Source organism: Cyprinus carpio, chromosome A13 (assembly GCF_018340385.1).
Source record: "Cyprinus carpio isolate SPL01 chromosome A13, ASM1834038v1, whole genome shotgun sequence".
Taxonomy (NCBI): domain Eukaryota; kingdom Metazoa; phylum Chordata; class Actinopteri; order Cypriniformes; family Cyprinidae; genus Cyprinus; species Cyprinus carpio.
In genome coordinates this window covers 6,750,370-6,767,251 of record NC_056584.1, presented here as the reverse complement: position 1 = coordinate 6,767,251, position 16,882 = coordinate 6,750,370, and the positions used below count along the sequence as shown (strand labels likewise).

At 36.1% G+C, this 16,882-nt stretch overlaps 1 protein-coding gene across 1 annotated transcript in view; it reads right to left on the bottom strand.

Moving 5' to 3' along the window:
* The window catches only part of LOC109052099 (echinoderm microtubule-associated protein-like 4), a 51,790-nt gene that overhangs the window by 30,806 nt on the left and 4,102 nt on the right, over nucleotides 1-16,882 (bottom strand). The window contains 1 exon segment of the mRNA XM_042768493.1: nucleotides 7,949-8,131. Within this exon segment, the coding sequence (XP_042624427.1) occupies nucleotides 7,949-8,131 (183 nt within the window).

Here is a 16,882-nt window from a genome sequence, read left to right as displayed (position 1 = left end):
CATTATACTGAAATCATTGAAAGGGCTTTTTAATTGCAACTTTTTAATGGCAACTTTTTCCTCAGAATTGTGAGATAAAAACTCACATTTGTGAGAGAAAATAAAATATTTATATTAACTAAAGACATTTCCAGACTCTTCTGTGACTTAAGATTCTATTAATTTCTATGACTTTTGCATGCTTGGAAATCATATAATTAAACATAATCAACAGTCAGGAAATAGAGTGAGACGGGATAGACTGTAAAGGGAGGATCATGTCTGACTTAAATAGGGCAGGAATCCAGACATGCTAACTGGATCAGTCACCTGATATACTAGTCCATCTTAATTACAGTACCACTGACATAAAAAGATGCAATGACATTCATACTGTAAATTGTAATAAGTGTGGCTTAAGTGTTCAAAACATGGTGCCACTGTATACAAATCATTTGAAAAAACATGAAATAAAAGTCACCATAGCAACATCAAGCATTTTCTACACTGATAATTATAATTTTTATTTTTTCTTGAGCAGCAAATAAGCATATTATAAAGATTTCTGAAGCATCATGTGCCATTGAAGACTGGAGTAATGATGCTGAAAATTCAGCTTTGACAGATTTTAAAATATATTCAAATAGAAAACATCTGATTTTGATGTAATTTGTACAGACAGTATTATGTATATATAATGTTCTGACCTGTATTCTTAACATATAGTGGATTCCAAAAGACCAGACCAGAATGAAAATCTGCGATTTATGCTCCATTTTAACCTGGTTTTGAATACATTATTCTACTGTATATTATACATTGTAATGCAAAAATAAATTAAATTCGAAAGAAAAAGAATAAACAACAGAAGCAGTCTCAGATGTCTGGATCCTAGCTGAGACATACAGACTCGTGTTAAACTAGCATTTGACCTTATTGTGGTCGTGCTGAAACACTACAGAACAGACTGAGGTGTCCATTTGAGCTTGGTATTCTCACGCTAAACCTCAGTGCCATGATTGCAATGGTTTGCATCAGCCATGCTATTTAAAACTCTCTCTGAATGGCCTGCATGTGGAAATATCTGATTTAGGTTCTTGGCTGCTCACCGGTCACTTCACTTTGACCCCTTAGTTTTCTGAGAGAGACTGAGACCTGTGTATCTATTCTGTTACGGCACCCTGCAGCCCTTGCGTGGTGGATTTGATTAATCGTTTCTCTCCAGGGCATGTGTACTCGTGTATATTATCTTATAGCTGGCGATGCAATGTCAGTACCACATGGCTCCATTTCACACTCCATTAGCCCACAACAAAAACACACAGCGTGTGGCTGACCTCATCAGACTGCTGAGAGATGTGACCGGTGCGTGTGCTTGAAAAACCTCCAACCACTTCTTTTCTCTACATTTATGTCATTCATTCTCTATTTAATGCATCAACAAATTTAACAAGATATTAATGATCTAGTTCTCTTGGTTTGTTTTTAAATTAAAACAGTTCCAGCTCCACACAGAATCAGCAAATTTTTGTATATGTTCTATGCTGATTTTATGGGAAAATCTGCTAAATTCTGTAAAATGCAATGTTTTTATTGCTATAGCTACAATGAACAATTATTTTGATGATCAACTGATTCAACAATTATTAGAACTACCACTATGTTTGCAAATGGATTGTGGACTGTTGTTTTGCCCACTGAAGGAAAAATACAAATAAAAACCTTAGAACAACTGATTGTCATTTCAGCTTTTGTATTCAATGTGCTAACAATAAAGATAAGATAAAAACATACATACACACATATACATACATACATATATATATACATTCATATATATATATATATATACACACACACACACAAACACACACACATACATATACATATATATATATATATACACCACAGAAAAACTACCTAATATAAATTAATACAGTATAAATATTACAATTTATAGTAAATGATAATAATGTTTATTTATGCATTTGGCATACACTTTTTTCCAACATGACCTACATTGCATTATTATTATTATTATTATTATTATTATTATTATTATTATTATTATTAATTTTAGTTGTTGATGGTTTTATGGTTAGTTAATTAAATGTTAATAATGTTTAATACTATTGATAATAATAATTATAAATAATATATTATGAATATACAAATACAGTATTAATAGTTTTTTATTATTATTGTTGTTGTTGCTAATAGTTTTTAATAGTAGCAGTAAATAATATACTACTACCTTCTTCTTCTTCTTCTTCTAGTATTATTATTATTATTATTATTATTATTATTATTATTATTATTATTATTATTATTATTATTATTATTATTACACCAAGTACCAGTATTATACACACACAAAAAAAGGTAAAATGCACTTTCAGGCTCTTAGGAACATTTCTAGTAAAATGCACAAAATAATATTCTGACAAAGTTGTATTACATTCTGGTTTCATTACTGCTAGCTGAAAATTAGCCAAAATATTTAATAAACAAACATGCATTGGGTAGGAGAAGGGTCAACTTTTCGAATTACAGACACTGTGATTCTGTGGACAGTGGGCAGTCATAAAGGAATTCTGTGTTTTTCCATGTTTAACAGTAAATGTCAAACAAACTATATACAGTCTTTTATTTTTGACATCATACTGTTATAATTAAAGAAACCTAATCGTTCAGACTCGTGTGTCAGTAATAGGTGACTTTACTGGAATCCCCCGCTGCTGTCACAACAGATCATGCTGTTTGGGTCAAATAAATATTTAATGCATGTGTTTAGAGAGTTGGCTTTCATGGACAGAGATTGAGCATTCAAGCATAAGATGATCTTTTCCTGTGCATGGTTCTGTATGGGTGGGTGGGTGTGTGTCTAGTCAGCACAGCCGCACAGGAAGTCCTCATTTGACCTCACTCCAACAGGAAACCAAGGAATTATCTGCCTTCCATCAGAAGCCTGTCACTAGCTGTTCATCACCAAAACCACTGGTATTCTCCATCACTTTCATGCTCAAAATACAGGACAGTTTGCTGGATTTACGTACATAGTCACTCTTAATCACATTCAGTGTATTTCATATGATAGAAGACACTCTTATTAGCATCTCAATAACAGCCTGTCTTACTGAACCAGACAGCTTGCAAAAATCAATTCAAATTTATTTCGTGATAAGCCAAATAAGTGATCAGATTATTCACAAAAACAATAAATCAAAGATTAGCATTCATCTCTAACGGGGAAAAGCAGTTTGTGAAGGATCCAACGCTTCTCTGCTCCTTAGTGAATTGAGCCCTTTCACAGATATTGTCCAGAGAGCAGTTGGTTAAGGATACACTGAGGTTTGGGAGAGGACGTGAGTGGAAAGACTGAGAGTGTGGGGAAATATACTAGTGTGTGGGGGATTATGGGAAATGAGGGGGAATAGATATGGGGATTGAATGTGATAGGAGCAGTGAGTCAGCATGGTGAGAAAGAAAGAGAAACAGAGGAGTTAAAGTGAGAAAAATGGGTCATAATGGGCGCAGTGAGTAAATATGGGCAGTGGAAAGAAAATGTGGTTCATTCAGGGACTGAGAATGTGAAAAATGAGAACTAGCAACCATCATATGACACAATTTATAATGAAAATAAATGAACAGAAAAAAAAAAATGTAAGTGCACGTACTCAAAAAAATGCACATTTTCTCTGCACGGAAATGCACATTTGAATGGAAATAATTTCATTTTAAATGACAAATTTACGGATATTAATAACAACAACATTAAATGTTAATAAACTCCTAATTTATGCACTATTGCTCTAAATATTTTTAATGTCCTTCAAATACATTTCTTAAAGGCTTCATTAATGTGATCATACACATTGAAAAAGCAGTATTGTTAAATGTCATTACAAATTAAAATAACTTATTCATTTTAATTTATTCTGAATAAATGTAATTAATTCCTCTGATGGCAGAGCTGAATTTTCAGCATCATTACTCCACTGTTCAATGTCACATTATCTTATTATCACATTTGTTACCATTTGCATTCTTTCTGAATAAAAGTATTAAATTTCTTTACAAAATCTTTCTGATCCCAAACTTTTGAACAGTGTATAAAATGTGTATAAAACATTACTGCAGGATTAGGTTGGAACTGCTTATATCTGACAGAGATGTTCTGTCAGGCTCTTTATTGATGAAATGCAGTCTCAACTAGCTTAAGCACCAAGCTATTTTGAGATCCAAAGAATTTGCTGAATTCAAACAGTTGCAGCCTGAAACCCAGACATATCAAATTTAATCTAATAAATAGTTTTTAGAAGGAATGCACCCTTTTGTTTTCAGTATGCTCACAATAAAGATTCAATCTGATATTAATTTCATGTTAAAAAAAAAAAAAAAAAAAAAAAGAGATCTGACCTTCATTTTATGACAAGTGTTTTAGTAAGGATGGAGTCTGCATGCTTATAATTAATAATACCACTATTTTGAAGTTTGCTTTGGCTATTAGCTTTGAGTTTTGATGAATATTACTGTAAAATGTGGAAAACAGTCATGATGAAGAATGAGTAGTGTAGCTTTCCAAGCTGTGCTCTGTGTTGAGTCAGAGGTTGGCCTTCTTTCTGATGGTTGTCTGGCAATTGAACACACACATTCTCTCTTCCATACACACACTAATACTACCGTTAAGCTGCGTCACACTAGACTTCAAACTAAACAATAGCTGTGCAACACTAGATTTAAAACGAAAAAATATGTATAATACAAAATAAAATATTAATACAAATGTATAATACTGTCTATTCAAAGCATGTAATTTTAGTAGGCAAAAACCTGAAAACAACAAGTGAATTTCAGGCCTGGAAAAGTCTGAGTAAAATCTTTTCAAGGTCATGGAAATTTTTATAATGATTAATAATCTTTCTAGGTTTGTTCTGCTGTACATTATTTCATTGTGATGAAACTGCTCTTTGTTATTGCTTGTATTGAGTAAAACATTCATTAGTCTGTCAATTGGTCTAAATGGAGACATTTGCACACTAATACGTATAATTATTCAAGTCTATTTTTTTTTCCAAAACCTATCATCTGACATACAAATGGAAATCTAACTAAGCAGTCTTGTGCTAAACAAGATCCTGATTTGCTGATGCTGATGGGAATAAAGTTTTAACACAAAGCATACAACCGAATACACAGAATTGTACTTCATTTGTTAGCATGTGCAAACACAGGCACTCGACACTTGCACACTAAAAAGTTTCATCCATGTCAGGTATCTGTGCAATTTCTCTACAGAAGTTATGACCAATATAAACGCTTTTATATTTGTTTAGGCTAGAGTTGCATGTACCTCTTAATCCCTGCACAGAAACACTCACTATTGTGGCATCTATTGTTGTTTCATCTACAATAAAGCTGCACACGTACAGTACATGTGTACTATGATAATGATGAAATCTGAGGAAGCTTGAGGAGTATAAATGACACGAATGTAGAAGTATAGAGTGTTATTTATGCACTAATAGCAGCAGGGCCATCGCTAGTGGGAAGTAAGGTGGTGACAATTACAGGGGCCCACAGCTGTCGGGGGCCACTGGTGATTTCTACCGACTGCCCGAGGCCAGCATGAAAGACACTCAGGACAGTTGACAGGCCACTGCTGCACATTGTCACAAAAGCTTATCATGTGCATGTGTTTTTAAGCCTTTCCAATTTAAATATTTAAGAGTTTTTTTTAGGATTCAAGCACAAGACACCGCAAAAGAATACTACTGAGTACTCACTCAAGCGTAAGAAGGCATGAGAGAGAGATCTCAATTTGGTGTGCTCTCTGTGTGCACAACGAAGACTGAATTGAGTTCTCTTTCATGTCTTATTGTGCTTGAACGAACAAATACACCTCACCAATTTAAACATTCAAGCACAACAAGATGCAAAAGAGCTTAATTCATTATATTGGATCCATGCATTGTGTCTTAAAGTGACCAGGCCTAATTTACTGGCTGCTGTCGGTGTCGTTAATGTTAATCCAATAAAAAAATTAAAAAGAGAGAAAATCACTCACTGTTCTTGGCTGACTTACTTTTGTAGTTTTAACAAGAATTAACATTTGATTTTTCAGTTTCTGTTCCTAAACACCTACAAACTTGTTATAATATGTATACTGTACAATGTAAAATAAAATTGTAATTAAAAAAAAAAAAAAAAAAAAAAAAAACAATGTAAAATAAAATTGTAATTTTACCTGTAAAAGACAATCCCACATTAAAATATAATATGTATACTGTACAATGTAAAATAAAATTGTAATTTTACCTGTAAAAGACAATCCCACAGTAAAACCCTGTTATTTGGTTAATAGCAAGTTCCCTTACTATATAACCTTAACCTCTGACTTTACCTTTCAGGTAATTTTACAGTAAAATAGTGTTCAATCTAAAGTCATTGTATAATTTATAGTGAAAGACTGTAAACTGACATTCCCAGAATTCCCTGTATCCCATTTTGTTTAAATAATTGTTTCTTAATAGTTTTTGTTATCAGTAATGTACAATAGGATTTTTATGTTACATATTATGTTGATACATAAATGTTTAATCGCATTATTTTATAATCTTATGTTACCATGATGCCGTTTTGTATTTGTGTGTATAACACTACACTTTCTATATGCAGTGGGTAAAGAAAAGAATCTGAGTTAATGCACTGAGCAAATACAGCTGGATAAAACAAAAACTGAGTCTGTCTTCATTTCAGGCTGCAAAGAAACTCAATGTGATTATTTTACAGGAGGGTGATTCTTTTCTATACCCACTGTCTTAGTATACATAGTAAATCTATGCAGTTTTCTATAAATTATTATTTGTAAATTGCTAAATTTATAGCTTGCTTTGTAAAGATTTATTTTTGCTTTATTTTTACAGAATTATTCTGGCAACCACAGCTGCCAGTTTTTTTTTTTTTGGTCAAAACACAGTGTACACAGTATGCCTTTTTATTTTTTTATTATTCAAAGAATACCTGCATGACCTGCTATATTTGCCATTATATCACATATGTATAGGAGGTATTCTGTATTTTAAACACTCCTTTTATATAAAAAGGGACACTTGACTTGACACATATGTATATGAGGTATTCTGTATTTTAAACACTCCTTTTATATAAAAAGGGATATTTTACAGAAAATTTGATCAAATAATGCAAAAATAATGCTTTTATTTACAATATGATAACTGGGCATCAACATGATTAGGTCATGGGACAACTATGTACCATAATATTTTCTAAAACATTTATGGAACAAGAAACATTTACGTTTTTTCTTGATATTTCTAAAATCCAGTGGTTAATAGTAGATTATCAGGTAGTCTGCGCAAAACGTAATTGGTGGAGCAAGTTGTCATACAAACAGAGCAATGTTTTGTCAGCGCCACACTGTTTACACTCTTCACAAGTCAACCTTAGTCTTTACATATTAAAAAATATTGTAACATCAAAAAACTTTAAGCTGCATAAAGTTTACATAAAGTATACATAAGTTGTAAACGTGTGTGTGAGAGCGAGAGAAATGGGTCGGGAGGCAGCCAGTGTGTTTTATACGGTGTGTTAAAAGGAGAACAAAGTGAAGTCATTTTTAATGGTCAAACATTGAAATGCCTTCCCCCAAGATCACACACTATCTTTCTCTCTCTCTTTCTCTCTCTCTCTTTCTCTCTCTCTCTCAAACACACACACACACACACACACACACACACACACACACACACACACACACACACACAGCTGCTATTCAAATGGAAACGTTCAGTGCTGTGGGTCAAGGCTGGATTGAAACCGTTAACAGATCCTGGTCTGGCTGCGCTCCTACACTTCCTCCATGTAAACAGTGCGAGGATCACTGGAGGCAAAGACGCACACACACACACACACACACACACACACACACACAGCAGTGCTAGGTTACCTTTGCTGCTTTGCTGTTTTTTGGCAGCGGCGGCGGAGTCCTCCGACTGAGCCAGACGTCTGAGCACGTCTGCCAGCGCAGCCTTCATCACCATCAGCTCATCGTCCTGCTGCTGCACCCGCAGCTCAAGAGACGACAGGCGATCCTGCACATCTGACGTGCTCGCTGCAGAAATACTGTCATCTGGCAGAGAAAGAAAGAGAACAGCAAGGGCACATTTAATATATACAGATGCACAATATAGAAGTTTTGTCAGATATTTTTTTTTTTCTCTATGGACAACAATATCATTGTCAATAATAAAAATTATTAAAATGAAAATGATGAAATATATTACAGTTTGGGATTTTTATTTATCTTCTGAACTGCATCAGCAAGGGCACATTTAATACATCAAAAATTACAGTACAGACTTTTCTGTTACTAAAGAGCTATTTCAAATAAATGCTCTTCTTCTGAACTGCATATTCATCAAAACATAATGAAAAAGTATCACGGTTTCCACAAAAATATTAAGCAGCACACCTGTTGCAACATTGATAATAACAATTCAATGTTTCTTGAGAAGCAAATCAGTATATTAGAATGATTTCTGAAGGATCATGTAACACTGAAGACTGTTGTAATGATGCTGAAACATTACATTTTAAAATATATTAAAATAGCTTACAAAACAGTATAAAGTATTTCACAATATTACTGTTTTTACTGTATTTTCAAATAAATGCAGCCTTGGTGAACATAAGAGAATTCTTTCAACAACCATATTCCAAACTTTCCAAGACCGCAAGTATATTTTAAATATAAATCCCTCTTATCTGGATTATTTCAGCAAATAAAAGCATAAACTATTCCACAGACTTCTCATACTGTAGCGTTAATTGAAAACAGTTCTCTATTGTCTAGATGAATATATCCATAGAGCGTCAGTGGCCACACTGCCCATATAGAGCACCACTGCAGCCGTGACATCTGTGCTTTCCTGATCCTGAAGAGCACCAGGCACCACTAATGTCAACAGAAAACGTGGAGAATAGGCTTGCGGCTGTATATACACAGAACAGAAAAAGAAAGAAAGCTTATCAGTTGCAGATGCAATCGGTGGTAAGCAATGGCCATTTTTATGCATTCCATCTTGGCACTTTCCTTTAGCAATTTCACTGGCTGCTGCTATTCAAGCTCTTTTGCTTGAGACTATGAATGCACCTAAACACAGGTAGGCTGGAGTTAAGAACAATAAACCATGATTTGCTACTTGCAATTACTAATCAGAGACAGATGTCATAAATTAGCAGGGATTATCAATATTTGATGCCGGCAATAGTTTTAGGCCATTTTCCCTGAATAAAAAGTACATTTTATTAAAAATGTTATATTTAAATTGTTTCATCTTAAAAGCAAATATTTGTTAAAAGTGCATTTTGTCCACTTTGAGAAGTACATTAGCATTTATACACACCCTCAAAGCTAACAGACATGAACTAGCAGTCAAATATGACAGAACGAGAAGAGTCGGTCTTCTAGTGTGAACTAGGCTTACTAAATAATGTTTTCCTTTCATCTGTCTGAAATGAAGGGGTGGGGTCTTGATGATAACTGTGATAAAAATTAATAGAAAGGTATAGAATTTAAAAATAAAAAGTGCACTGCACTTTTTCTTTTTTTATATAAATAAAATATAGATTAATCCTTATAGGGTATGTCTAATGCTATTTAATGCATTCTGACTTATTTAGTATTTCTGTGCCAAAGACACTCCTTTTTTTTCAGTATGGCCCTGTATGACGTCATAAAGGGTGGACTTCCTTGTATGGGCACTTCTCCTGGAAGAGTGCTCAACCAGAGTGAGAGCAAGAGCAGCCCATCAACATGCTTCATTTGGGTTATGTTAGTCGTCGGCAGAAATACAAACTACTTCATCTTTTTTAGACCACGAAATCAACAGTCACCAAAGAAGTGTGTTTTTGAATGTGAGGGAAAGAGAATCTTGTTCAGCTTCTCAAAGAACCTAGCGTTAAGGGAATTAATTATGTCGATATCACAGCTTGCAGACGATCGCTATGCAGAAGTTGCACGTGACTCTTTAGCTCCACCCACGGCACGCCTCCTGGAGCTTGACTGTTTTCAGAGAGGAGCATAAAGCTTTATTTTTCTTTTGTAAATCTGATAAAACTAAAAACTCTTCACAGATATGAATGCTGCAATACCACTCTATAGGTACTCAAGATTAGCATGAGATTGGCAGAAACTGTGTTTTGTCCCCTTAAAAGTTACAAAGGAGTCAAAATCAGTGAATGATTTTATTTTTATTTTGTTCTTAGATTAACATAAGTGGCACAAACAGCAGCCTATTACTTAAATAAAATATTACTTTAATATTTACTACCTAATATTTTGAAGAATCTTGGTAACCAAACAGTTTTGTCTGTGTATGAAAAAAAAAAAAAAAAAAAAAAACATTTCTCAAAGTATCTTATTTGATGTTCCACAGAATAAATAAAGTTATTTGGAACAACATAATGGGGGGGGGGGGTTCATTTTTTTTACTGAACTTTCAATAAGTGCATTTCTTTGCAGCAGAAGTTTAGCAGTATTACTGGTGCTGCAGTGCATTAGAGTACTTTAGTGTTGGGTTCTGTATGGGGGGCATTGGATGGTGCTGCAGGACTGTAGTTGGCTGCCAGGCGTTACTGTGGTTGGGATTTTGATTGCTGGACTGGTTCCCTGACCGAAGGGGCCCTGCGATCTGAGCTGCAGTTGGCTAGCTTAAGAAGCATAAAATACCATATAACAACTCAAACTCTCACACACCAACACATCTCCGATCCAAGCTTGAAACCAAACCATAGGACATTTTTATACCACTAATAAATCACTGAAAGTACTCACACTCACCCACACAGTATTCACAAACAAAACACATGGGCACAAATACAGGAAGCTTATTACCACACCGCACGTCCAACTCTTGAAACACCGGCAAATTCCCCACATAGCACTTACGATAAGTCTTTAGGTCACTGCGGAGCTCTGTGTGGAAATGGGGAGGAGGTTCAGGAATGCCCTGGCACACACTCACACAGACCGACCCACCACCTCCTAACTGGAAGTCAGTGGGTAAATACCCAAACAAAACACGTCAAACAAGCCAACAAAGGGACCCTCTGTGCACTCTAACCCAGAGTCCATTATTAGACATGAAGCCAAGTGCATTAGCTAGATACTAGGCCAACAGCTGTGCTAACCCGCTTTACAGTTAGCTGTTAGCACAAAGATCAATCGGTCCAATCTGGCAACTGCAGCCATGGTGAGAGAAACGATTCAACCTCAGTCAACCATTAGGGATGCACCCAATGTTCCGCAACCAAAATTATTCGGCTGAAAGTAGCAAATAAAAACCCTTTCAGTATTTTAGCCTAGTCGCATATCAAACCTCTCACTCCTGCTTCTGTGAACCACGAAAACTACCATTAAAAATAAAACACCTTCATAGTTTTGCTGTTCGTTTAGACTTTATAAGTCTTGAAATCTGAAGGCCAGATTATGGCAGCATTTCAAAGAATAATCATGTGAATATTTGATGCTATGAGAAGGTTCCGCAACCAAAATTATTCGGCTGAAAGTAGCAGAAATTAGGGATGCACCCAATGTTCCGCAACCAAAATTATTCGGCTGAAAGTAGCAAATAAAAACTCTTTCAGTGTTCGGGCCAAATAAGCGAAAAGACAGAATAAATTGTACCGAACAATGACGTGATGTGATAAAATAGCAACCAGTGTAGAGTAAGAGGCGCACACTATTTATAATGCAACATGTCAGCAGCGTGGAAGTATTTAAAGCTGTCTGAGAAAGACGCAAAAATTATTACAAGCACCAACAGCGAGAGACTGTTTAGTACTGCATCACATGTCTTCCATGAGAAGAGGAAGAGTTGATGGTTGCTGGTTACTGTATGATGATTGAAATTGTGAAATGGCCTTAAACAATTAGCAAATAAAATGCAGAACATTATGTTTTCTTCTACACACACGAATTGCATGTATTCTGTTGCACGAGCTTGCAGCGCTATCTGCTTGTTAACCAGGGTTCAAAGTCCAAAGCACAAGGAAAATCTGAACTGAAACAGTGTTATTCTTTAGCTGCTCAGTTACATTTTTATGAATTTTTACAAGGCATGTGACAATGCGTTATGTGGGATGTATTCATAATGAGACTCATTTAGAAATCAGCTGTTATCAACAAAAAGAAGCACATTTTGGCTATTTAATTTATGCAATGGTGAAAAAATTAAAAAAAAAAAAACTGGCAAAATACATGGGGAAAAAAACTTTAAAGAACTGTATAAGTGGGGTGGTTTTTGAGGCAAAGTAGCCAAACGTAGAGTTTCTAGTTTCAAGAAATCTTATGTTGAAAGATCAGGCACTAATATGGAATAAGACAATTGTCAATGCTATTGCTAATCTCATGCTACTACTGAGAATGAACCATTTTAAACCAGTTAAGTCTGTCCTTTTCTCTCAAAAGGTTTGCATTCCCCCGAAAAATTTATCCAAAACTTGTGAAGCCCATTATCTTTAAATGAATAAAACCAGTTGTGAGCCACTGAACTAAGGAACCTGATCATAAGCAAACATTCCCAAGTTACCACAAATACACCACTGGGGTGTATATATCCACTAGACACAAGTCCACTCACGCTAACGTTGCTCAACTGTTTTATCTTAGTCAAAAATTGACCAAGAAACTAAAAGCAAACATCTCAAAATTGCAGGAAGTAGTCAATAAAATCCGAAGTCTAGAGGACGCAATATTTCATTTGCTTTCATTGCCCGCGGTTTCCTCCCTCTCTGCAGGTCCTTCCTCTCAAACGGTCTTATCTCAGCAGCCCACGGAAATAGGGAGAGGGCAAACATTTATAATACAATGCATTTCTTTTAGAGGAAATCACTTTGGGAGGTTGTTTGATACTGGCAGTGCATACGGAAATAACGAGGGCAGAGGGAGCGCGCTAAATAGAAAGAAAAAGGGAGGGTTGGAAGGTGATGAAGTATCCCCAGGTAACCTCCACCAAATATATCAGAGCTGTGATGTTTCTCCATAATGGGGGTCCCCTAAACGGAGTATAAATGTGTCCTTTTCCACATTTCTACCCATGATTCCTTGCAGGCTAAGAGTAAGGAAGGCCTACACACGTGTCATATTTCACAATAGCTCGTCACATTCCTTAGTTTTCTCCCTCACCCCTTCAGCACGTACACCTAAATGCACACACACCTCCAACCTAACACACATCTCCTCAGAATGCAACCAATTTATCTCGAATACAAGATGTGCAAACCTCGGACCACAGCCCAACAAACACTCATTCGCACAACTCCAGTGAGATCCTAGACCCGGTACGGGACAATCCCATGGCACGTGGCCAGACTGCATGCGCGTAAGACTTGTTTTCGGCATGCTTCATTTTGACTGCAGGTCTATGGAGGAAGTCCTCAGGACTTGATGGCAGATTTACAGCTGAGATAAGACTCAGTGGTGCAATCAGCCACATTCAGGTTCTAGTCACAAACAAACACAACGTTCACTAGCATTGATTGATGTGTCTTGTTAATGTTCACCATTTGCAACACTTATTGTTAACAGATAGCCCTGATAATCTGTTGTGGTCTTTAGCTGTGAGCTTCCCGAGTACGGGACAAGGATTAGACAGAAGCATCGACTAGTCACACACAAAACTGGGTTGGATTTGATGCTCATAAAGCAGTAGAGACTTCTCGAGTACCTGGCAAGAAAAATAATCAAGTCATGCTGCCGGGGTAAGGAGATCACTAAAACACTTGGCACACTTATAAACTGGAGTAAAGCACAAAGCTGCACATGTCTGAACTGGTTACGTGTGTGTGAAAGTCTTATATGGTTTAGAGAACAAAACATTTAACTGAAGTAGTGTTATTATACGCTCACACATGCATTCCATAATTAAATGTTCACTGAATGCTTGCAAAAAGTACTATGGAATTATCATGTTTTATTAGACACATTCCACATTCTTTGTGTACACTGTACTGTTGTAACACCCTTTTTTGGACATCATACTATAGTATTATCATGTTTTTGGTTGCACTTTATTTCACACATTCACTTACATTGTACTTACTCAGGAAAGTACCGCATTATGAAATAGGTTTAGGGGTAGATTCAGGGTTAGTACCAAGTTATTACACAGATATTGCACTGTAATAAGTAAGTACGAACATGCAAAGATTCACACTACACAACTGAACCCAAAACTTATGCTAATACAGCAGCAATAAATTCTCTTTTGAAAATAATTGCCATGAAGCTACCACTGGAGGATGATTATTAGTCCAATATATATATTTTTGTGGTAATGCCATGATACTTCTGTAGGGTTGAAGTCCTACTGTGAAAGTACCAGTGACACAGACTAACACACACAGCTCCAGACAGCCTCTGGGGACTGAGTATCATTGTTGCATGCATGCAATATGAATTAAACATTAGAATTCAGCTTGTCCCAACAAAGGGGATTACATACTCATACATGTGTAACAGACATGAAAGCTCACATTTGCATACAGCGACTCTAGGCTTAACTACCTCTTTAAGCAAAACATTTTGATCAGTCCGTTTGTTTTATTCCAGCCTGTGGCGAGCTGCAGTTAGAGTGGTTCGGCTTAGCTTTATGAATGGGATTCCTCTGCCTTCAGCAGACTAGCAGGCATGTAACAGACATAATTAACTACACAGCACTGAAGCTTCATGCTAATGATTCATTGTAATGGCCCGGGGTTGAACACACAAGATACACACATGTGCTCCCACATCTGTGGGGCCCGTGTGAGATTAGATAATGATAAGTGGCACAGAGCAATGTTGTGACATGCCTTTTCACCACCTTTTCTCCTTCTTAGATTATGGACAGACTGACCGGAGTTGCTGTCAAAAGACAAAACAGACTCTAGGTTAAGCCAATCCACAGCATACAATGACAGCACAGTCATCTGCCAATTAACCACTGGCTGTTCAGAACAGCATATTACACCATTTTTGTAGTAATCCTTATACTAAGCATACTATGCAACTTACTGCATTGCAATACACAGAAGACCCTGCTGCACTTGCACAAAATAGCAGTACACACTGCACAGCAACTTGAACTTATGACTAATAATCTATAAGTAACTTGAGAGTTAAAACCTTGGCTGTGTTTAAATAGCATACTAACACACTAGTCTTAAAAATTGTGCACTTGTTTTTTTTTTTTTTTTTTTTTTTTTAATAAAAGAAAGTGCAACAAATGGTAGACATTTTTTTTATTTTATTTGTCCTTCTTGCAACATCGTCTATCGGCACTACCCTATCCAGTTAGTATTTGTAAATAATAGTATGCGGTATACAGTGCACACTGCACATTATGCAGTATGCTAGCATTCCATTCTGAACACAGCCAACATGTTCCCAACAATGAAGGCCTGTGCACGGAAATCATAAAATGTGTGTCTGCATGAAGTGCTAATTATTGCATTGCAGTGAGATCTGCTGCCTGGCACTCAGTGGATTTAATATTGTTTAGCTCGTGTGGTGACATGTTTGTTTAAAGACATTAGACTGTGCAGCCGGGCCAACTATGTGCAGCAAGCAAGTGGAGAGACGGGTTTACACGGTGGCCTGCTCGCTAATAGACGAGCAGGATTATCACAGAGATGCACAGAGAACGCCACATCCCCTTTATAAAACCACACATTGATTTAGCCTGTGTTACTTAATAGGTACATCATCTTATTTGTTGTCACTAAACTGTTTAAGGTTACACTTTATTTTAAGGTGTCCTTCTTACAGTGTAATAATGCATTTAAGCACTGAGTAACATTAAAGGGATACTCCACCCTAAAATGAACATTTTGTCATTAATCACTTACCCCCATGTCATTCCAAACCCGTAAAAGTTTCGTTCGTCTTCGGAAGACAATTTAAGATATTTTGGATAAAAACCGGGAGGCCTGTGACTGTCCCATAGACTGCCAAGTAAATAACAGTGTCAAGGTCCATAAAAGGTATGAAAGTCGTCGTCAGAATACTCATCTGCCATCAAACGTGCAATCTGGGTTATATGAAGCGACGGGAACACTTTTTGTAAGCGAAGAAAATAACAACTTTATTCAACAATTCCTTTGTCAACAGTCTCCTCTGTGTCTCTCCATGCTGTGTATGCTCTCCTGTATCATCCGCGCCATAAGGATGTGCTGTTTCTACGTGTATTTAGCTTTGATTTAAAAGAAAACAGACTGTTGACACTGACACTGTTATTTACTTGGCAGTCTATGGGACAGTCACAGGCCTCCCGGTTTCCATCCAAAATATCTTAAATTGTGTTCCGAAGACGAATTAAACTTTTACAGATTTGGAACGACATGGGGGTAAGTGATTAATGACAAAAATTTCATTTTGGGTTGGAGTATCCCTTTAATTAACTATACGTACTTACTATAATATTAGGGTATGGCTTAGGGTTACTTGCATGTAATTAAGCATAACTAATTGTTATTATAATAATAATAATAATAAGTACATGTAACGTGTAACAAGGACACCTTAAAATAAAGTGTTACCCTGTTTAATACTCATATCACTACTACACTGGCTTTTAGGCACCCTGATCTCTAGAAATAGATTTCAGCACTGTATTAGCAAATAATTAGGCAGAATCCATCACAATGATGGTATCAGATGGTAATACTATCTTCACAATACCATGGTACTCCAAAGTCCTTCAAAGAAAGCTACAGAATTAACATCTAAGGAATGGATGTTCAAAAACACATTGTACCGTGGCCAAAAACCTAACTGTAATATAATGGTAGCTTTTTGGTGACATTTTGTTGTTAACAGCAACTAAAGGTCATTTCCTCA